This window comes from Delphinus delphis, chromosome 18 (assembly GCF_949987515.2).
Source record: "Delphinus delphis chromosome 18, mDelDel1.2, whole genome shotgun sequence".
Lineage (NCBI taxonomy): Eukaryota > Metazoa > Chordata > Mammalia > Artiodactyla > Delphinidae > Delphinus > Delphinus delphis.
Genome location: NC_082700.1, coordinates 68,077,652 through 68,102,216, shown reverse-complemented (window position 1 = coordinate 68,102,216; position 24,565 = coordinate 68,077,652). Strand labels below are relative to the sequence as shown.

Here is a 24,565-nt window from a genome sequence, read left to right as displayed (position 1 = left end):
AGATGGCTTCAGAGGCGAATTCTATCACACATTTAGAGAAGATTTAACACCTATCCTTCTCAAACTCTTCCAAAATATAGCAGAGGGAGGAACGCTCCCAAACTCATTCTATGAGGCCACCATCACCATAATACCAAAACCACACAAAGATGTCACAAAGAAAGAAAACTACAGGCCAATATCACTGATAAACATAGATGCAACAATCCTCAACAAAATACTGGCAAACAGAATCCAACAGCACATTAAAAGGATCATATACCATGATCAAGTGGGGTTTACCCCAGGAATGCAAGGATTCTTCAATATACGCGAATCAATCAATGTGATACACCATATTAACAAATTGAAGGAGAAAAACCATATGATCATCTCAACAGATGCAGAGTAAGCTTTCGACAAAATTCAACACCCATTTATGATAAAAAACCCTCCAGAAAGTAGGCATAGAGGGAACTTACCTCAACATAATAAAGGCCATATATGACAAACCCACAGCCAACATCGTCCTCAATGGTGAAAAACTGAAACCATTTCCACTAAGATCAGGAAAATGACAAGGTTGCCCACTCTCACCACTATTATTCGACATAGTTTTGGAATTTTTAGCCACAGCAATCAGAGAAGAAAAAGAAATAAAAGGAATCCAAATAGGAAAAAAAGAGGTAAAGCTGTCACTGTTTGCAGATGACATGATACTATACATAGAGAATCCTAAAGATGCTACCAGAAAACTACTAGACCTAATCAATGAATTTGGTAAAGTAGCAGGATACAAAATTAATGCACAGAAATCTCTAGCATTCCTATACACTAATGATGAAAAATCTGAAAGTGAAATTAAAAAAACACTCCCATTTACCACTGCAACAAAAAGAATAAAATATCTAGGAATAAACCTACCTAAGGAGACAAAAGACCTGTATGCAGAAAACTATAAGACACTGATGAAAGAAATTAAAGATGACACAAATACATGGAGAGATATATCGTGTTCTTGGATTGGAAGAATCAACAGTGCGAAAATGACTCTACTACCAAAAGGAATCTACAGATTCAATGCAATCCCTATCAAACTACCAATGGCATTTTTCACAGAACTAGAACAAAAAACCTCACAATTTGTATGGAAACACAAAAGACTCTGAATAGCCAAAGCAACCTTGAGAAAGAAAAATGGAGCTGGAGGAATAAGGCTCCCTGATTTCAGACTATACTACAAAGCTATAGTAAGCAAGACAGTATGGTACTGGCACAAAAACAAAAATGTAGATCAATGGAACAGGATAGAAAGCCCAGAGGTAAACCCATGCACCTGTGGTCACCTTATATTTGATAAAGGAGGCAAGAATATACACTGAAGAAAAGACAGCCTCTTCCATAAGTGGTGCTGGGAAAACTGGACAGCTACATGTAAAAGAATGATATTAGAACACTCCCTAACACTATACACAAAAATTAACTTAAAATGGATTAAAGACCTAAATGTAAGTCCAGACACTATAAAACCGTTGGAGGAAAACAAAGGCAGAACACTCCATGACATAAATCACAGCAAGGTCATTTTTGACCCACCTCCTAGAGAAATGGAAATAAAAACAAAAATAAACAAATGGAACTTAATGAAACTTAAAAGCTTTTGCACAGCAAAGGAAACCATAAACAAGACGAAAGGACAACCCTCAGAATGGGAGAAAATATTTGCAAATGAAGCAACTTACAAAGGATTAATCTCCAAAATTTACAAGCAGCTCATGCAGCTCTATATCAAAAAAACAAACAACCCAATCCAAAAATGGACAGAAGACCTCAATAGACATTTCTCCAAAGAAGATACACTGATTGCCAACAAACACATGAAAGAACGCTTAACATCATTAATCATTAAGGAAATGCAAATCAAAACTACAATGAGATATCATCTCACACCAGTCAGAATGGCCATCATCAAAAACTCTAGAAACAATAAATGCTGGTGAGGGTGTGGAGAAAAGGGAATCCTCTTGCACTGTTGGTGGGAATGTAAATTGATACAGCCACTATGGAGAACAGTATGGAGGTTCCTTAAGAAACTAAAACTGGAACTACCATACGACCCAGCAATCCCACTACTGGGCATATACCCTGAGAAAACCATAATTCAAAAAAGTCATGTTCCACAATGTTCATTGCAGGTCTATCTACAATAGCCAGGACATGGAAGCAATCTAAGTGTCCATCGACAGATGAATGGATAAAGAAGATGTGGCACATATATACAATGGAATATCACTCAGCCATAAAAAGAAACGAAACTGAGTTATTTGTAGTGAGGTGGATGGACCTAGAGTCTGTCCTACAGAGTGAAGTAAGTCAGAAAGAGAAAAACAAATATCGTATGCTAACACATATATATAGAATCTAAGAAAAAAAAAATGGTCATGAAGAACCTAGGGGCAAGATGGGAAAAAAGACGCAGACCTACTAGAGAATGGAGTTGACGATATGGAGAAGGGGAAGGGTAAGCTGGGACAAAGTGAGAGAGTGGCATGGACATATACACTACCAAATGTAAAATAGATAGCTAGTGGGAAGCAGCCACACAGCACAGGGAGATCAGCTCGGTGCTTTGTGACCACCTAGAGTGGTAGGATAGGGAGGGTGGGAGGGAGACGCAAGAGGGAAGAGATATGGGGAGATATGTATATGTATAGCTGATTCACTTTGATATAAAGCAGAAAGTAGCACACCACTGTAAAGCAGTTATACTCCAATAAAGATGTTAAAAAAAAAAAAAAACCCCAAAACTTCACATGGAAAAGAGTAATCAGAAAGAATATTCCTACTGGATACTGTATTATAATAAAAAGATATAACAGCTAAAATAGTGTGGTACTAGCACATGAATAAACAGAAAGGTTAAAAAAAGAAAACAGTAGACATCTGCATACATATGAGAATTCAGTATATAATGAAAATGACTTCTAATTAATGTTGAAAAGAATGATTATTCAATAATGGCTGTGACAAACAGGTAACCATTTGAAAAAAATAAAATAAATTCCAGATGAACTGAAAATTTCACCAAGGAAGATGAAATTAGTACTAAAAGAAAACATGGAAGAAAAATGTTTCAATTATAATTGAGTAGGAAAAGTCTAAGTATATTACAACATCAGAAATGACAAAGAGATTTAGAAATTCAACTGCAAAATTTAAAAACAAAAATTTTCTCCCTAGGAAGAAAAAATATATACAAAGTCCAAAAGATAGGCAACAGGTGAAAGAAAAGTAGCCACAAATCATATCTGTATATTTTATATCTACATTCATTTGTTAATTCTGCCATGAAACAAACACAGTTCCTGGACTGGAGAAGGAAGCAATTGTTTACTCACAGAGCATCTTCACACCATTTCTCACACCCCAATTCCCCATGGGTCTAACGTCCCTGTGCGTGCAGAGGGTTGTCCACCTATCACAGGGGCATAAAATATTTATATATAAATATAAATAAATAGAAATAAATAAATATATATATATATGTCCACCTATCACAGGGGCATAAAATATTTATATATAAATATAAATAAATATATATAAATAATAAATATATTATATAATAATAAATATAAATATTATAAATATAATATAAATATAATAAATATATATATAAAAATAAAAATATTTATCTCAGAGCTTATATAAGAGTTGCTGGGGACTTCCCTGGTTGCGCAGTGGGTAAGAATCCGCCTGTCAATGTAGGGGACACGGGTTCGAGCCCTGGTCCGGGAAGATCCCACATGCCACAGAGCAACTAAGCCTGTGTGCCACAACTACTGAGCCTGCACTCTAGAGCCCATGAGCCACAACTACTAAGCCCATGTGCCACAACTACTGAGCCTGTGCACCTAGAGCTCATGTTCCACAACAAAGAGAAGCCACCGCAATGAGAAGCCCGTGCACCGCAAGGAAGAGTAGCCCCCACTCGCCACAACGAGAGAAAGCCCATGCACAGCAACGAAGACCCAACACAGCCATAAATAAATAAATAAATGTATTTGTTAAAAAAAGAGTTCCTGGCACGTCTGCCCTTCTTCATCTCTGGAGAGAGAGCAAACTTGGCTCTGGGAAGTAAACAAATCCTTCTGGGGAGAGAGGAGGAAGGCCTCTATTTACCAATCTGGAATGTCAACAAATGGCTCTGGGGAAAGATAAGGCTTTCTCTCTAGCACTCTATCTTTAAAGCTGTTATCATTTAATCAGGTGCCAGAGGTCTTTGGTTAGAAAGCCCTCACTCTTTAAAAATGTGAAAATATTCATGGAGCAGTGCTTCCTGATGATATCACAAATGGCTAATTTCCCAAAAAAATAAAAACATCTATAAGTCAATAAGAAAACCCAAAGGGCAAAGGAAATGTAAAGGAATCTATGAAGAAAAATTCATCCTCACTCATAATAAGAAAAATGAAAATGTGACACATTTTTCACTACCATACAAAGATCCAAAGGCAAAACTTGCCTTTTGGCCAGGCAAGTTCTTCTATAAAAGGCAACTTGATAATACTTCACTAAATTATAAAAGGACATATCACTTTCCAGGCAATTCTACTTCCACATGTGCAAAATGATGACGTATAGGGTCTTTCAATAACTGCACTATTTGCTAGAGCAGAATACTGCAAAAATTATCACTAGGAAACCAATGAAATTATATGACTGTACATCCATACAACTGAATATTAAAAATCACAAAAATGAAGAAGATAATGCTTTAAATTAGGTATGGAATACTACAAAAGATATATTTTTAAGTAAAACAAAGGTTGTCTCTGCAGGAAAAATACATGGTTGTGGTAACAAAAATGTGGTATGAGAAGTTGTTTTTCCAATGTATACTCTTCTGAACACTTTAGATTTTCTTTTAACCAAGTATTACCAATTCTTAGTATTTCAATTCAATGAAGTAGGAAACTATAAAGTTATTCAAGCAAAATTACATATCATTTATTTCATTAAAATAACATTTTAATAAAACTGTATTTTTTGGTAAAGTATCCATATCTATCCATCTTTCAAATGAAGACAGAAGGAAACAGGTGAGCATGGGTGGATACATATGTGCACTCCTACTAGGAGAAATGAACAGAGACCATTCCAAGCAAAGGGGTAACATGATAAAGGCACACAGAGGTCAAACTGAACTCAGGGAAAAGAAAGGAGAGATTAAGGCCACAGAGAAAAGGGACTTGTAATGCAAAAGCATTTGAATTTTATCTTTCAGCAAAGGCAAACAATGACTTTAAAAACAAACATATATGGGGATAGCACAGATAATCCTGATACATAAATTCTGACCAGACTGAGAACAAAACCAGTATTTACGCACCAAACGTGGTGACTTTCTCAGTGTTTCTCTTTAAGGAGAAACAGTATTTATTTCAAATATCGCTCTTAAGAAAATCCAGCAAAGTGAAGATGCTACTCACATTTCTATTACCAGGAAAAAATGTACAAATACTAAAGCTGGAAAAAGTGACAGTTCAATCAGGAAATTTCAAGGAAAAAAAAAAACACAAAGAAAATTATAGCTCTCCAGACTCAAACTGAAACACTAATTAGAGATAACATATATCTTAGAAGATAAACAATGTGGTGAATGTGCCTTAAGTATTATAATTTAAGGTTAGCAAAGAAATTTGAAACAGAAAATCTACTATTAAAATGACATTTGAATTGTTTAAACAATATCGGAAAGATGTCATTGAAGTATCTAAGAATGTCTTTCTGAATACTAATCCAAGATCCTTTTTCATGCTCCCATTCAGTTTCACCCTCCACCAGCAAATATCCCTCCATCACACAGATGCTTCTTAAAAAAATCAAAATTAATTTGTCTGGTAACTGACAAGATTACTGCCACTGGAAGCAAATGCAAGCGAGAAAAGAGATACTGTTACACATTAAATGGGAGACAAATTATAAAAGTGCTATTAAACAGCATAAAATTAGGTACTATGAGATCTAATATGATAACATTCTTTATGAATTTCATTTTTTCCTGAAATTCATTTATAATCTTTTTTGAGGGTACTGAACATAATTTCCTGGCAAGCCATCCATGAAACAAACTATAAACGTAGGTACCTAAATGATTTAGACTCCCTACACAGAATTATTTGATAATAAATATCAACTTTTGGAAGTCTTATAACAAAAACAACCATGGGCCAAACTTAAAAAAACTTACAGGCTGAGATAAATGAGCCAGAAACAAATAAAAAATAAATAGATTGAAAAAAAATCAGAACGTAGTAACAAAGTGCCCTAAACAAACACTGGTTATTAATTTTGCAAATTCTGTTAAATACCCCAACTAAACCATCCAGTATTCATTGTGCCTTGAATAAAATAAAAATATACTGTAGTCACTTCAAATTGCATTCAGAATTGTATTACAAGCTATTAGTCTCATCATGACATAACAGTCTCCATTTTAATCAAAAACATGATTTCCCAGCTAATTATCTAATTAGACATTTTCATTATAAAGACATATTTTTAATCAAAATCAAATTAATCTTTAAAAGGCAAAATTCTGCCACTTCTAAAGATGTTCACAAGAATAGAATACAAGCTAAAAAAGTTATTTCAAGCAGGAGTATTGTAAGTTTTGAGCAAAAATTACTGAGGTTAATAACTATACAAACTATAAATATGTATTACCATTGGTCTCAAAATGCATCTAGATATATAAATTCTTCCACAGTAAATGAAAATCAGTCTCATGGTATAATCTAATAAGCACAATGTTGAGAAAAGAAACCAAATATAAAAATCATACAATATAATCCCACTGATTTAAAGTTTAAAAAAGGAACAGGCAAAATTAATTCTATTTCCTAGGTGTGCATAAATAAAAGGAAGAGCTATCCAGAAATATAAGGAGATATTTAGAATTCAGTCAGAATAGTAAGTAAGAAGATGGAAGTGGAATCACTGAGAAGGGGAAGAAGTTGAGGGGCGGGGTAAGAAGCGCTGGGCATTTCGGTACTTCCCGATCCTACTGAGGCTTACGTGAACTCTTGCTTTTAATAATTTTTTCAACTACACATTTGTATTCTATGTAATGTTCTGTATGTGTATGTTAGTTTACAATTTAAATCCAAGAAAAGGGGGAAGAAGGAAGGAAATAAAGCCACTAGTTACAGCACCAGTGGCTTCCAGAGACCTTGACTGAAACTGAGGAAGCATGTCCCTAAAGTCAAATTCCAGGGCAGCCGCTTGATTTCTCAACCTCATAACTGTGGCAGAGGTGTCAGTTCCTCTAGAAGCCAGTTCTGACGGTCATTCCTGCAAGTTCACTCTAGATACCCTTCCTTCCTCCATCCCTTCCAATGACTGGCAAGCCCTTAATCCCTTTCTATTTATCATATCTAGAGTAGTTTCTCTTATCAGCATATGAACCCTAACTAATGCACTTCATCAAGAAAGTTCAAGAAAAAAAAAAGGAATTTCCAATATGAAGTATTAACAGTAACAAAGCAGAAGGGCTAGACACTGACCATTAAATTAACCTGATACTTATCTGTCATTTCCAACAGATTTCTTAGCACAAGCATAAAAACTAAATATTTAACACTTTAAGGAGTTGATTTTTAGCTTTTATAACACAAGAAGGGGTGGTGAAGAAGGGAAAAGTATAGAGGCGTGGAGAGGAATGAAAACCAGAGTTTCTGTTACCTGGAGCCTCGTATTCATTTCCAAGAAATAAAAATTCTTTTTTGAGTCCACAAGGAATTCTACGGTTCCAGCAGAAGAATAATTTACTGCTTTGGCAAGGGCTACAGCTTGTTCTCCCATTGCTCTTCGAGTCTCAGAATCCAGAAAAAGGCTGCAAATAAGAAAGAGTAATTTCCTACATTTTGAACAAAAATTAAGTAATCTTTTGTGTGCATTACATAAAAATTTTCTTAAAGTTTACTCAGATATGATCATCTGTATCAACTTAAGATTTCATATTATATGCTTTATATATGCTTATAATGTATGCTTATTGTGTTATTAAGCATAACATGTTTAAATAAATCAACTTAAGATTTTTATAAAACATCTGAACTTTCCACACTACACTGCAACTTCAATCAATCTATAAAATATACAGTTACTTTAGCACAAGTAGTTGTTTCCTATGAGTAAAATTTAACATATATATTCATAATTTCTCCAAGTAAGATTGGAAGTCGTGCCCTATAGAGAAAACATGTGTTAGGTGAGCTTCCTTCAGGCAAGCATTATAGCGCTGCGGGCCAGGACGGTGAGTTCAAGGTTAATGAATCAATAGTATGTATTAAAATAAGGTGTCTTTCAACAGAAACACATACAAAACAAGGTTATGTATTAATCGGTTGATGAAAATGTTCTGACCAGAGGCTCACAGAAACTTAATTCTGTATTTCCCCTAGGAGCAATGCTTCAGTATTTATTAATTCAGTGTTCACAGTGACTTTATAAAATATAACTACCACAGGACTTCCCTGCTGGCGCAGTGGTTAAGAATCCGCCTGCCAGTGCAGGGGACATGGGTTCAAGCCCTGGTCGGGGAAGATCCCACGTGCCACAGAGCAACTAAGCCCATGTGCCGCAAATACTGAGCCTGCGCTCTAGAGCCCGTGAGCTGCAACTACTGAGCCCACGTGCCACAACTACTGAAGTCCTCGTGCCTAGAGCCTGTGCTCTGCAACAAGAGAAGCCACCGCAATGAGAAGCCCATGCACTGCAGCAAAGAGTGGCCCCTGCTCGCTGCCAACTAGAGAAAGCCTGCACACAGCAACGAAGACCCAACACAGCCAAAAATTAATTAATTATTTAAAAAAAACATAACTACCACAAATAACAAGAATCCACTGTACATCTAATAAATCCTCAAAACTTTTGTTTCACAATAAAAAAGCACCTTCCAGCAGGCAAGTAAAAGGGTTTCAATGAACCCTGAAAAGAATATTATCAAATCATTTCTGCATTTTCACATATTTTGCTTCTATGCAAAAAAGGTTCTGAGAAATAAAACACTGACTACTTTTCTATTTGTGGATTAAAATTATTCTCAAATGTGTAAGATTTAGATGACATATTATGAACTTTTTATTATGGAAGAATACAATGAACTTGCACATACCTGTTTCCCATATGTAACAATTATTACTACATAGCTATTCTTGTTTTGTCTATGCTGCATGTCCACTTTTCTACCAGTCCCCCCCCCCCCTTTTTTTTTGGTTGTGCCACACAGCTTATGGGATCTCAGTTCCCCGACGGGACTGAACCCAGGCCACGGCAGTGAAAGTCCGGAATCCTAACCACTAGGCCATCAGGGAACTCCATTTTTTTTTCTTTTTTAAAGCAAATCCCAAATTAGGTATTACTTCTTCCATAAAAAAAACTTCCGTATCTGTTTCTATAAGTACTCTTTTATAACATAATCACACTTTTAAAATTAACAAGAACTCCTTAATAGCTTTAATATCCAGTTAGTATTCAAATTTCCTGGATTATCTTGTAAATATCTTTTTAGAGCTAATAACTTTGAATCAGGATCCAAATAAGATCTAGCCACTGCATTTGACTGGTTTTTAAATCTTTATGATTCTTTTAACTTGTAATGTCCTCTTCTTTTTTTTTTAAGCCAAGGATCTGGTCATTTTCCTGTCTCATTCCTCTACATGCAATGTTCACAAGGTCTTTTAACATTACATTTCTATTTCTTGTAAACTGCTGATTAGATCTAGAGCCTTGAATAGATTCAGGTTTGACTGGTTGAAGGGGAGGCAAGGATACGTCACAGGTGGGAAGCGTACTTCATACTGTCTCCCGGTTGATGACATTAGGATTCATCATTGGATTCAGATGTTATGAATCTTATCTACCTATTATAAATAACAGCTCTGCATTAACCTAACAGATACAGGCATAGATGACATTTCAACAATAATGGCTGACAAAATTAATGCAACCAAAAAGAAAAAAAAGGAAATGCAACTAAAGATTAACATCGTAACATTTGGATAATCTCAAGCACAGGTGAGTAGAACTATTTTTGTCCTGTCTGGTCTTATTCTTTCCCTTGTCATAAACTCTGCTAGTGATACTCAGAGCTGCAAGCAAGCTCACCACTGCACTCAAAGCACAGAGGGAGATTCTTACTCCAAGAATTGAAAACTGCATATTCCATTTATTTTAATATTTCACAATACACAAATACGTATCAAGTCACTATTAACAATCGGTTCTAGTTTTTTTTCCTACTGCTTTAAGTTTTCCTTGGATTTTTCTCTCAATTAATAGATGAGATGTTCATATGAAAAACTTACATTTCTAGAGAAAGAAAGGAAACAAATAAAAATCAAGGTTCCCAGTCTGTGAAAAATTTCTATCCCATGTAAGACTTGAGTGGATTTCCAATAAAAAGAGAAAGTTAATTATATTGGAAGTGTTAAGACAAGAAGATAAGAAAACATAAGACTGCAAAAGTGGTGTGTCAGAGACTATTACTGTTCTACCATCATCCCCTGTCCCCTTTTTCCATTCAACTATCTGGGCACATGGTGACTTCGGGAAAAGAGACATATCCCAGACGCCCTAGGAAAGTACCTAACTTCGGATCACTGCCAAGTCAACAACGCTGGCAGGTTCTAGGACTCTTCCTAAAGACATAGAACATTCCTTTTGGTTCTCTTCTTCCATTCGTCTTACACCCCATGTAGGCCACAAAGGGCTGTTCTTCACAGCATGGTGAAGATGGGAAGGACTCTGAAAGGTGCATGTTTTGGGGGAGGAAATCAGGGTATGAAGATGGACAAATGAAGGTTGAGATGCCCATTAGATATCAAAATGTAGGTGTTGAGTAGACTGTTGGATATTTAAATCTATAATTTGGGGGGGGGGATATAGGATTTGATTTTTAACAATACTCTGTGATTTTAAAAATCCACTCATATTCAGACTTAATCTTTTCAGAAATCACACACGCACATTTTTTCAAGGCACACTGGCTATGCTGATTAAGCTACAATTGGTTATATTCCTTAATGTCTAGTTACTAAATATACCAATGAACACTCAACTGGGGATTTTTAAGAACTAAGAGGAAACCAGAATATATATAAATACCAAACTAGCATCAAAGTAGAAACGAAGCTCCATGAAATTGCTACACCAAACACATGACAGGTGGCTTGGAGAAGTGCCCAAAGTAGTTCTGATGAATCAAGGAATCTCTTAAGAACCATGTCCCAAAAGCCTTTTCATGGTAGGATAAACTCGGGAAATTCAGGATCAACTTTATGAAACTTTTGCCAACTGGAGAGCCTAGAAGGTAGGTATCCCAGAAATTCCACATGCTCAGACACACCAACAGGGTCTAGGCTACCTAGAAGACTATGGGAGTCAGAGTGGGTTATCACCCCACTTTTTCCTCTAATGAAACCCCAACTTCTTGTTCAAGTATTCTCTCATTTGCATGCACTGAAGTACTGAGAAAGATCAAGTGGCAAATTCTTAATTATAAAAATATACATTAAGACCACTTCAAACTAAAAAGCTTCTACACAGCCAAGGAAACTATCAACAAAATGAAAAGGTAACCTACTGAATAGAAGAAAATATTTGCAAATCGTATGTCTGATAAGGGGTTAGTACTCAATATACATAAAGAATTCATACAACCCAATAACAGGAAAAAAATCTGATTTTAAAATGGGCAAAAGATCTAAATAGACACTTTTCCAAAGAAAACACACAGATCGCCAATGCACACATGTAAATGTGCTCAACATCACTGATCATCAGGGAAATGTACATCAAAACCACAATGAGATATCACCTCACACCTGCTAGGATGGCTATTATCAGAAAGACAAGAAATAACAAGTGTTGGCAAGGATGTGAAGAAAAGGGAACCCTTGTGCACTGTTGGTAGGAATGTAAATTGGTGCAGCCATTATGGAAGAGAGTATGGAAGTTACTTTAAAAGTTAAAAACAGAACTACCATATGATCCAGTAATTCCACTTCTGGGTATATATCCAAAGAAAACAAAAACACAAACTTGTAAAGAAACATGCACCCCCATGTTCACTGCAGCATTATTTATAATAGCCAAGACATGGAAACATCCTAAGTGTCCACTGATGTATGGATGAAGAAATGTGGTATATATATATGTATGTATATTATATATATGTATATATATACACATACCACATACACATATGCAGTGGAATATTATTCAACCATAAAAAAGAATGAAATCTTGGCAATTCCCTGGCAGTCCAGTGGTTAGGACTCCGTGCTTTCACTGCCAAAGGTGCAGGTTCAATCCTTGGTCAGGGAACTAAGATCCTACAAGCTGCATAGCCAAAAAAAAAAACCCCAAAACAAAAAAGGAATGAAATATCGCCATTTGTGACAACATGGATGGACTTTGAGGGCATTATGCTAACTGAAATAAGTCAGACAGAGAAAGACAAACACTGTATGATCTCAGTTATACGTGGAATCTTAAAAAAAAAAAACAACAACAAGCTCATAGATGCAGAAATCAGATTGACGGTTGAGGGGGAGGGGGACATAAACAGTACAAACTTCCAGCTATAAATAAGTCGTTGAGATGCAATGTACAGCATGGTGACTACAGATAATACTGTATTGCTTATTTGACAGTTGCTAAGAGAGTAGCTCTTAAAAGTTCTCATTACAAAAAAAAAAATTCTGTTAACTATATATGGTGACGGATGTTAACTAGACTTCCTATGGTGATTTCACAGTATATACAAATATCAAATCATTATATTGTAAACCTTAAACTAATATAATACAGTTGACCCCTGAACAACACAGGTTTGAACTGCAAGGATCCACTTACACTTTTCAATACTAAATATTACAGTACTACAAGATCCAAGGTCAGTTGACTGCAGATACAGAGGAACCACATATACAGAGGGCTTACTTTAAACGTTATATGTGGATTTCCAATTGCATGGAGGGTCAGCATCCTTAACAACTGTGCTGTTCAAGAGATAATTATGTGTCAATTATACCTCAATGAGGAGAATTTTTAATATATACACACTAATACATTCTACTATTACTATTAAAGCAATTTTAGCTAATAAAATGGGAAAGAAATATGTGAAATATATAAAAATCAGACTACTATAAAGTTTCCCTGGGAGAAGCTCTTACCTTGGTGCTTCCTCTACCACCTTCTGATTTCTTCGCTGAATTGAGCACTCTCTTTCATTGAGCCACAAAGCATTCCCATGTTTATCACCTAAAACCTGAAAGAGCAATAATACCACTTGAAAAATTACAGAGCCATCTCCATAGCATATGTGCCCAATTAACATTTTCTCCATGCAACACCCCTTGGATTTTAATACTCCAACCTCATAAAACATATATACCTCTCAAATACAGTCTTCTTTTGGTTGACATTAGTGGAGGAAAATTTTATATTTACCACTCCAAAACTCAACTGAACACTTTTATTAAAGACTCGAGGAAAAAATTCTCATCTTACATTTCCAATACACTGGGTAAAATATGAGAATCAATTGTACCAATTTTGTGAGGGACAATGAGTATCAATAAAGGGAATATATTCTAGATTTCAAGGGCACGTAGGAGAGCCGCAGGATTATTACAAACATCTGTTTGTTGTTAATATTATCACGTCTGTTGATCAGGAAATGCTATTTCACTTACAACCAGTATGTGGTCTGTTACTTATATATGGATATTTTTACTGTGCTTTATTTTTGTTATAAGAAACTGGTAAAAGGTCTGGGGTTAATATATAACATTATGCTTTTTCCCATTTGTAATAATGGGAAATAAACGGGAGTTTTTAATTTTAATAAAAATTTTAATAAAAATATATCCCAAATACTGAATGGGACATACTTTAAAAAAAAAATCACTGTTTATCTGAAATTCAAATTTAACATATATCTTATTAGCTAAATCTGGAAACAGTAAAACATGTGCTTTATTAATGTTTTTGCATAGAATACTTGATCAGAAATAGATTAATCTATTTTCATGATTAAGGAGTAGATACATACTATTGAATGCATATATTTAAGTTCACGGGGGTAAAAGCTCTTCTAGAAGCCAAAATCAAGGCACTAACTTAAGCTCCAAACAGCTATGCCACCTCTCTGGGCAAGTCACTGTTTTCCCATGCATTATAAACAGTAGATAATGTCATCTTAATATTTTATATGGCTGCTGAAAACATCAAATCAAAAGAGATCATGGTTTAACAAGTATAATAAACTATAAAATGAACAGTTAATAAATGACTACAAGGTTAATTTTTAGGAACTAAAACCTACCAAACCTCAAGAATGCTTCCAAACAAAGGAAAACATTACAGTAATGAAATGCCAGTAAGTTGGAATTTTATTTCTAAGACTCAAAGGTGACTGCATGAAGTACATCTAGAACTATTTTTAAACATTAAATTTATTCTACCTCCTTTTTTATTCTAATTGACGTGGAAGTGAAAGTAGACTTAGTCTCCAAGAAATAAAGCCACAATAACCAAGAATTCTTAGAAACATTTTCAACTGTAAAATATCAGATTCAAATATACCCAGAATCAAGTCTGTTTTTCCTTGAAGTCTGTGTAACTGTGCCTGGGATCTTAGTTCCCAGGCCAGGGCAGTGAAAGTGCCAAGTCCTAACCACTGGACAACCAGGGAATTCCATTAATCAAATGAAGAGACAAAGTAACCAGAAAACATCATAAATAAAAAGTGCTTGTAAGAGAAGTTAATACTTAAATACATCATGAGTTTTTTTAATTTTTAATATAGCCCTTTACAGATATGCACGTACTGAATATGGAAAGATCTCCCAGATATACTGCTTACTGAAAAAGCTTTATCATAATAGACTGCTCCACATAATGGCAAGCCCTTTAACATCCATGGATCCAGCCCATAAAATGCCATCAGTGCCCTGGTTTAAACCACACAGAGCTGTGCCATTCTTATTGCCAGTACACAGTTTCAGCCCGAGAAAGAAGGGAGTATGTGATAGCTCGTGTGAAAAACAATAGTTGATATACATGTATATACTTCACAGACTATGGCAGGATATTCAAAAAACAGTAACAGTGCCTGCTTCTAGGGATAGAAACCAGGGGACTTGGAGACAAGGGTGAAAGAAGGCTTACTTTTCATTGAATACCCTTTATCATATGCACAAATTATCTAACATTAATTAATTAAAACTGAAGAAAACAAGTAAAAAACCTTCCAAGTGTAGATCAGATATGGGAAACATCTGTGTTGCCTATTTAAGTTACTGGGAGATATTTTCACCTAAGTTTAAAAATATCGGCTAGGATATAAGCCATGGTTAATTAAAATAAACTAAAAGCTTATGTAGAAATATAATTATTTAAAACAACTGAACAAACATTTACTGAGTATTAGTAATGTGAAGGACACTGCCTGGTTGCTAGGGAAAACAAATGAGATAAGATCCAGCCTCTGTCCTCAAGGACTTCTTCGTCTATGAGGAAAGTCTGATAGCTAAAGATAAAATGGTGTAAGTGGTCTTCGAATAGCACAAATAAGTGCTAGATGGGGAATATAGAAAAGGGGGGAAAATTAATTTTACCTCTAGGATCTTACAGGAAGGGTAGCCCAAATATCTCCCCTAAATTACAGACTTAAATATCCAACAGTCTACTCAACACCTACATTTTGATATCTAATGGGCATCTCAACCTTCATTGGTCCATCTTCATACCCTGATTTCCTCCCCAAAAACATTTACCTCTCACAGACTTTCCCTTCTCAGTAAGACCGTCCCATTCCTATAATTCGTCAGGCCAAAAGCCTAAAACTATCTTTGATGCCTTATTTTTTTCTTATACATCACATCTGATCTTTAGAAAATCTGGTCTACCTTCACAAAATATCCAGAATTCAATCACATCTCACCACCTCCACCACACGCTGGCCCAAGGTGCTACCCTCTCCCACAAGAATTATTACAAAACCCTCCAAAGGGATCTCTCAGCTTAAATTTCTGGGTTTTGATTGCTAAGAACCATTGAATACTGTGTGCCTCCCTTTTTCTACCTTGTTGAATAGGGGGTATTCATTGCAGTGTCATATCCTTTACTCATCATTGTATTTTTGATAACTGAGTGTCACACTGTCTTTAAATACAGAGATCTTCACATCACAAAAACTGCTCTTGAGAAACCATACACAAGAAGTCTCGTCTATACCTGAACCAAGTCTGAATATGAGATTCTGGTCTTGGAAGGAAGGTAGGTATATTCTGCCTATGGAAGGACATGAGCATTGGGGGCCGTAGAAAGGGTTGTGATAACTAGTATCCAAAAATAGCCCTGAATATAACAAACCCTGGTATGCGCACCCTTGCATAAGCACTTATGGCAATGATTCTAGGCTGGCCAAGTGACTTGCAAAATGCAACAAAAGTGCTCCTGTGCCACCTAAACTTTAAAAGACAGAATGGCTACTTCACATAGCTCTGATACTCAATATAAGAGGTCTGGATATCCTGATAGAAATTCCACATGGAGAAGTCATGTGGAAATGCCCCAAGAATGAATAAAGAGAGAAAGAGAGAGGCCCAGCTGTCCCATGTCTTGGCTGACCTCACCTTCAAGTCAATCCTCCAAGGCACTAACATTGGATGTTCCAAACCAGTCAAGCCCCAACATGACTACTGCCCCAGTGGACAGACACCTAGTGAGGCAAAAGATGTGCCCAGCCAAACCAAATCAACCCACAGAATTATAAGAAATAGTTAAATGTTGTGTAGTTTTTTTCATTGTGGCAAAATATAGGTAAAATTTACCATTGTAAACTTTTTTTTTTTTTTTTTTTTTTTTTTTTTTTTTTGCGGTACGCGGGCCTCTCACTGCTGTGGCCTCTCCCGTTGCGGAGCACAGGCTCCGGACGCGCAGGATCAGCGGCGATGGCTCATGGGCCCAGCCACTCCGCGGCATGTGGGATCTTCCCAGACCGGGGCATGAACCTGCGTCCCCTGCATCGGCAGGCGGACTCTCAACCACTGCGCCACCAGGGAAGCCCCATTGTAACCATTTTTAAGTGTACAACTCAGTGGCATTAAATAAGTACATTCACATTGTTGTACAACCTTAAATGTTTCAAATCACTGTATTTTGGGATGGTTAATCACTCAGCAATAGATAACCAAAACACAAAAAATAAACAAGTGGATTTAAAAAGGACACTGGATACAAGATTAATACATAAAATTCAATTGTTGCTACATATAAGCAACAATCAATAGGTAAATGAAATTTAGAAAATAACATTTATAATAGTGTCAAAACGTATCAGACATCCAGGAAAAAATCTAATGAAAGATAGATAAAACCTCTACACTCCAAACTACAAAAAAATGCTGAGAGAAATTAAAGCTATAAATACATGAAGAGATATTCTAGTTCATGGCTTATAAAACTCAATATTGTTAAGATGTTAATTCTCCCCAGAATAATCTCTAGATTCAATATAATCCAAATCCCATCTGATGTGGGGAGAGGGTGGGAATGTAGGTAGAAGGTAGAGACAGATTGACAAGACGAAGTCTAAAGGTTACAGGGAAACTCAAAGAATATAAAAAAAAGCCAACATTATCTGAAGAAAAACAATAAATTTAGAGCACTTACAGTACCAGATTTTTACACTTACTACAAAAGCAAAATAATTAAGACAGTGACCAAATGTCACTTAATTTACAGCAAATGTACACCACAATAAATGATGCTGGAAAAATTGGGTATGAGAATGTAAGAAAATTTACTTTGACTCCATCTCACATCAAACAAACAAAAAATTCAAAGAGAGTAACAGGCCTAAATACCAAACCTAAAACAATAAAGCTCCTAACTTGGGTACGCAAATTGGACTTAAACTGGACTTCAACAAAATTGAGAACTTCTATTCCTTGAAAGACATTATTAATAAAGTGAATAGGTAAGTCACAGATGGGGGGAATATATGGGGAGGGGGTGTGTGTGTATGGTGAAGGACTCATAATCAAAATAGATATAGAACCCTGAACACTCAATAATTCCAAAAAATCTAATTTGAAAAAGGGGGGCAAGGGTGAGACTTGAGCAGTCGCTTCACAAGATAAGATATCCAGTTTTGGTCAATCAACGTATAAAAACATGCTCAGCATCAATATTCATCAGGGAAATGCAAATTAAAAGAGATACTATTACATGTCCAACAAAATGGCTAAACATTAAAAAACTGAGAACACCAAATGGTGGAAAAGATGGCTGAACTGGAAACATTCATATATCATGGGCAGGAGTATATATTATTGATAGAACAACCACAGTATCTATTAGAACTAAACATAACCTGACCATGTAATTCAACAATCCCTCTCCTCAGTATATGCGAAAGTATATATGTTCAGAAAAAGACATAGCAGTTTATTCATAACATCAAAAAATGGAAACAACCTAAAGGTTCACCATCAGAAAAACGGATACATTGCAGGTTATTCAAATAATGGAACACCACAGAGCAATTTTTGAGTGAATGACAATGCACAGCCTCATGAACCTCAGATATGATGTTGTGTGAAAGAAGCCAGCACAAGCAAGTATGTATCATATGATTCCATTTATATGCAGTTTAAGAACAAACAAAAACAATCTATGGTATTAGATGTCAGAACAGCAGTTAATTTTGGTGGCTAAGGAGAAGGACTGACTGGAAGTGGTATGAAAGAATCTTTTGATATAACGGAAATGATCCATATACAGATCTGGATGGTTGTTACACAGTTATATATGTATATAAATAAATTTTTACTAAATTGCACACTTAGGTGGACTTCACTGTATATGTGATATTTCAATTTCGAATATATAAAAACAAAAACTAACAAACAAAACAAAATCTGCTAGCCTCAGAAAGAAATACATTACGTTCAATGTTTTAAAAATATAAATGGATTATATGTTTGCAATTTGTTTTTTCCACTCTGGAAGATTTGAGGATCTACATGAAGATTTCCTAACTAGAAATAATATCTATGTAAAGTGATGATTAAACTTAGAAAACACAATGACAAAATCTAAGACTTTGTTTTATTATGCCCCGTCAGAAAGTTACAAGGGCAGCAAATAACCTTTTATTTAATTTTCTGGAACTCTATCCACACAAAATTAAGAAAAAAATAATAATACTTTCATTTCAATATGATTTCTAATCTGATATTTATATTTTATCAATTTCAATTGTTACATATCAATTCATAGCCACAATGTGTAAAATTAGCACAAGGCATTTCTGACAGAAAAACAAAAATTTCGGCAGACTTTCCTTCTTCGTCTGTTTTATTTCAGAAAAAAACATTTTATTTTGCTGAAAGCCACACCTCCACAACCACTTTAAAACATGGATTACAATCTTAATCTGAGTAGAAGAAATGATTTATTCATCTCTATCCAACAGCAGAACGCCTGCCACAATAAGCCACACAGACATCTGTGAACTGAAATGACATAAGTGTCCAGGTCAGGCACTTTTCTTTTAAAAATGCCCCAAAGTGGCCCAGTATCAGAAGGGGACTGAGTGCGCCTCTAGGTAGAATATATTCGGCCTGGACGGACATCTTGTGACTATCGCATTCTGGAGCTGGGCTTCTGTATCATTCCCCATCCAATCAACATTCTGGTACTTTGAAAAAAGGATACCAGACTCCAAAGGGAGGCGATCAACTTATGTACATTCTCTATTTCATACTTATTCGAACATACCGGAACTTTCACAATCATTCTAAATGTAAGAAAGGATGTGTTTCTAATAGGAGTAAGTAATATTATTTTAAAGTTATAATAATTCAAAAGATATCTTAAAATGTACCAACCTGGACTTCTATATGACGAGGGTTATCAATAAATTTTTCTATTAGTAGCCTATCATCACCAAAACTAGAAGCAGCTTCTTGAGATGAAAATCTAAAACCATCCCTGTAAAGAAAAACAAAACAGTCAAATGAACACAAAACAAATACAGCCCTCAATATAAAAGAAAACTAATTAAAGGTTTATTTGTGCTTACTTCTGAACAAAGCAGAGAAAAAGTCACTTATAATACACAAATAACTCAATTAATTTTGGTTGAACAACTCTTCTACTCACTAGCTCTGTGACTCTGGGTGAATGCTTTAATTTCCCTGATCCTAGATTTTTATAGAAACAAGAATACCAATACTTATTTCACCAACTGTTAAAAATGAGGTATTTTTAATAAACCATACAAATCATATAAAACTTCATTTCTCTGACCTTACTATACCTTAATTCCACTAATAAAAATATATAAAAATGCATATACATTTGACTCAAAAGTCAGAAGATGCACACAAAAATGTAAAGGACCTAGACGACTGCACAACTGGGGCAAAGCCACAGCAAATACACTCAGTAAGAATACAAAAGGAGGGTCCTCAAGAAGACTCCCTGATATTTTAAATACACAACTTTAAAAGCAATGACCTCCCACACATCCATACAGATCATTACAATTTTATCTTCTTTAAAATTGTTCAAAAATAATAATTAAAAGAGAAAAGTTCGATTTTTTAAAATAAAAATATGAATTTAATTATTGCTTTGTATATTTTATTTCCAAACTATAACTTAAACATTATCATTATTAAAATATGCTTACTAAAGTCATACACGTTGAAATTTCACTCAGTCTATTAAAAACTCAAACTTCCTTACCTAACACTAACTAGAGTATGTTATATTCCATTCATGGATATACTCGAGTATAAAATTTAATTCCTTTTATATGTAATTAACAGTTTCTTAATCTTCAAATCAAATACCTGTATTTAATGTTCAACATTAAAATTCTTTTAATCCTTTCATTTGCAAACACTCCATCTGGCAATATTAGAAATAACTATCTCATTTGTTTGTGTGCTTGGAAAATACAACATTGCAAGTAAACACAGACTAGAAGGATAAATTTGAAAACATATTGCAAAAATTTCTATTTCTCAGCATTCTCAGAAAAAAGGTATCACGTTTTCTTAGTCCTCCATTACTCTCTTGATTTTAGGGAATGGTGTTTAGATCTCAGGAGACTACAAATCTCGAAGAAATGAAAGCACAATGAATCATTGTTTTCAATACCATATAACTAACTTTTTATTAGGAGGGATACAATGATTCACAAGGAAAAAACATAGTACTTTACAGTTTGTCTCTGCTCTAATGATTTTAAAGTTTTCATTTTGCATTTAAATCAAAACTACCAAAAATTTAAAAAATCAAAGTCACCCAAATAAATTATCAGATTTGAAAGCATTACCAACATGTTTTAGAGCTCATGGAAAACTGCATTTAGATCATTTGTAGCACTCAGTAATACATTCATTCAATAAATACTTACTACTCATGAAACTATATGCCTGGCATATATATATGTGATGGAAATACAAAATTAAAACAGAAACTGCCCTCACAACACCTGAAGTCTAGTGAGGTTACTCCAAAATGTAGACATGATCAATTTTCCATGTATGCCATAACATTTCACTTAAATTGGCATAAGGCAGCAATCCCACTACTGGCATATACCCTGAGAAAACCATAATTCAAAAAGAGTCATGTACCACAATGTTCACTGCAGCTCTATTTACAACAGCCAGGACATGGAGGCAACCTAAGTGTCCACTGACAGATGAATGGATAAAGAAGACGTGGCACATATATATACAATGGAATATTACTCAGCCATAAAAAGAAACGAAAAAAACAAATACCGTATGCTAACACATATACATGGAATCTAAAAAAAAAAAAATGGTTCTGAAGAACCTAGGGGTAGGACAGGAATAAAGATGCAGACGTAGAGAATGGACCTGAGGACACGGGGAGGGGGAAGGGTAAACTGGGATGAAATGAGAGAGTGGCATGGACATATATACACTACCAAATGTAAAATCAATAGCTAGTGGGAAGCAGCCGCATGGCACAGGGAGATCAGCTCAGTGCTTTGTGTCCACCTAGAGGGGTGGGATGGGCGGGTGGGATAGGGAGGGTGAGAGGGACACCCAAGAGGGAGGAGATATGGGGATATATGTATATGTATAGCTGATTCACTCTGTTATACAGCAGAAACTAACAAACCACTGTAAAGCAATTATACTCCAAAAAAGATGTTAAATAAATAGGGATGAGGAAAAGAAAGCCAGAGATTATTATGAAAATATCTGAGTCTACTTTCAACAACCTCCATGACTCTTACCCTAATTTATTATACAACAAACACTGTACTTTTTAAAATCTTTCAGATGTTCTAAAGATTCTAAGATAAGTATAGATGTTACTTCCCTGAAGATGTTACAAGAGGGACACACTCCTTAAGATAAAAGAATAAAGCAAAATTATAAAGCAGAAACTAACACACCATTGTAAAGCAATTATACTCCAATAACAACGTTAAAAAAAAAAAAGGAATAAAGCAATTAATGGCTACTAAGTTTTCCATCTGAAGAATGTTAAAATTTTTGTGGATTATGCACAAAAATGTCTTCCTCGAGGGAGGAAGGAGTAAATGCAGTGCAGCACAATATTAACAGTTGGTGACACCAGAAGACAAATATATGGGTGTTTTCTGGACTGTTCTCTCAATTTTTCCAAAGTTTTGATTTTTCCAAATTAACAGAGGAGCAAATTTTTAAAATGAGGGTCTTGTATCATTATATCAAATAATGTTATACCTTTGTTAACTTCAACAAAGTTTTAGAGATGGCTTATTTATCAAGTTGAAAAGAGTAATTTTAGGTAGAAAATTGTTTATGTATGTATTTTTACTAATTATATGAAAATATTTTGAAACAATGTGACATTTACTGACCAAGAAAGGGTTAACTTATTTACCAAAGATGCCCAATATATGAATAGATACAGCGATTTCCAAAATCACTGAATTCTAAATTAAAATCCATTGGTTAAAAGCAGCATAGCAAATCTCATTGCCAAGAAACTGAACAGTAATCCTACCATAAAAGAATATGTTACTAAGAGTAGCCCTGGAGAAATGACTGATAAGAAATATGAGATCCTAAGAACAATAATGAAAAATAAGTGCTAAGGCTTTCAGTGGAATGGCTATATAAGTGCCATATAAAAGGGGAAAACACTGTTAAAAAACATTAAGAGTTCACAAAATACACATCTCTTATAAAACCATTAAGTTGTGCTTAACATCTTTATTACCTCATTCTTTACTACCAATAGACTGTAGCAGATTGTCTTTTCCAAACATGGCCACAACAGCATCTCCCATTCCATATGCTCTTCTAAGAAACTTGCCACTCCTTCACAAGGAAGTGAAGTCTAATGCCCCTCCCCTTGAATTCAGGTAGAATTTGTGCTCACTTGTAATCAACAAAATATGGTGAAGGCAAGCTGTGCGACTTATTAGACTGGATCATAAAAAGTGATACAGCTTCCACTTGCATTTGAAACAAATACTCTTGGACCCCTGGGTCACTGTGTAAGAAGTCTAAAGTCACCATCCCGTGAGGAAGCCCAACCAAACCATGGAGATGTCCACTAACTCACAGGGGTTACAAATAAAGCACAAGAGATAGCTTCAACACCTGAACTTCAAAAGTCAAATAAGACGAATTATGTGGTAAAAATGGGGCTAAGTATGCCTCCTACCCTTATGCCTGCTTCAACCCACACACAACAACTAGCCAGCCCAACTTCAAACATTTCACATAGTTAACCAATGCTCTGCAAGTCTCCACTATCAAAAGGAACCACGCCAGGCAAAGAGTTCCAGAGAGAGGCTAAGAAGCAGACCATTCTTCAATTAAGCATCTCAGTTCTGAAGATAAACGCCCTCACTCTGACCTTAACTTCTTTGGCATTTCCTAAGAAATTTTCAAGTAAATTAGTGTTGCAGCATATCCATTTAATTCTTATAAATCTACACTAAGGCCAAAGAGAGAATAAGAGCAAAAAAATAAGGTAACTTAAACAGGGCCTGCAAGTCATCCTCAAGTACTCAAACTCTATATCCAATCACTCAGAAAATCCTGTTGCCTCTACTTTCAGAATTAAACTCTTTCTTACCACTTCCACCATTACACTGGTGAAAGCCACCATCACCATTATTTTGCGTGGATTATTTCAACCCAACGGGTTTCCCTGATTCCAGAGTTCATGATTCTGCCCCCTGTTAAGTCTATTGCCAAGAGAGCAACCAGTGATCCTTTTAAAACTCAAGTCGCAAAATCTTGACAACTGGTAAATCTGGATGATACGTATATAGAAGTTCATTGTATTCTTCTACATCTTTGCACGTTTGAAAATTTTTATAATTCAAAACATGTAAATAATGTTAGGAGTTTGTTGAAGTTCCATGATTGTGACTTCTCTACGCAAACCCTCCAGTAGCCCCCCATCTCACTAAGAATGGCCTATGAGGTCCTACACAATCGGCTCCCCA

The 24,565-nt window shown here is 35.3% G+C and overlaps 1 protein-coding gene across 2 annotated transcripts in view; it reads right to left on the bottom strand.

The window, feature by feature from the left end:
• Positions 1-24,565, bottom strand: part of PCCA (propionyl-CoA carboxylase subunit alpha) — a 355,728-nt gene that overhangs the window by 198,798 nt on the left and 132,365 nt on the right. For both annotated transcript variants that reach the window (XM_059995774.1, XM_059995775.1), the window contains 3 exons: positions 19,953-20,055; positions 13,224-13,318; positions 7,723-7,873 (listed from right to left, as the gene is read on the bottom strand). In XM_059995774.1, the coding sequence (XP_059851757.1) occupies positions 7,723-7,873; positions 13,224-13,318; positions 19,953-20,055 (349 nt within the window). The remainder of the gene's footprint in view (positions 1-7,722; positions 7,874-13,223; positions 13,319-19,952; positions 20,056-24,565) is intronic.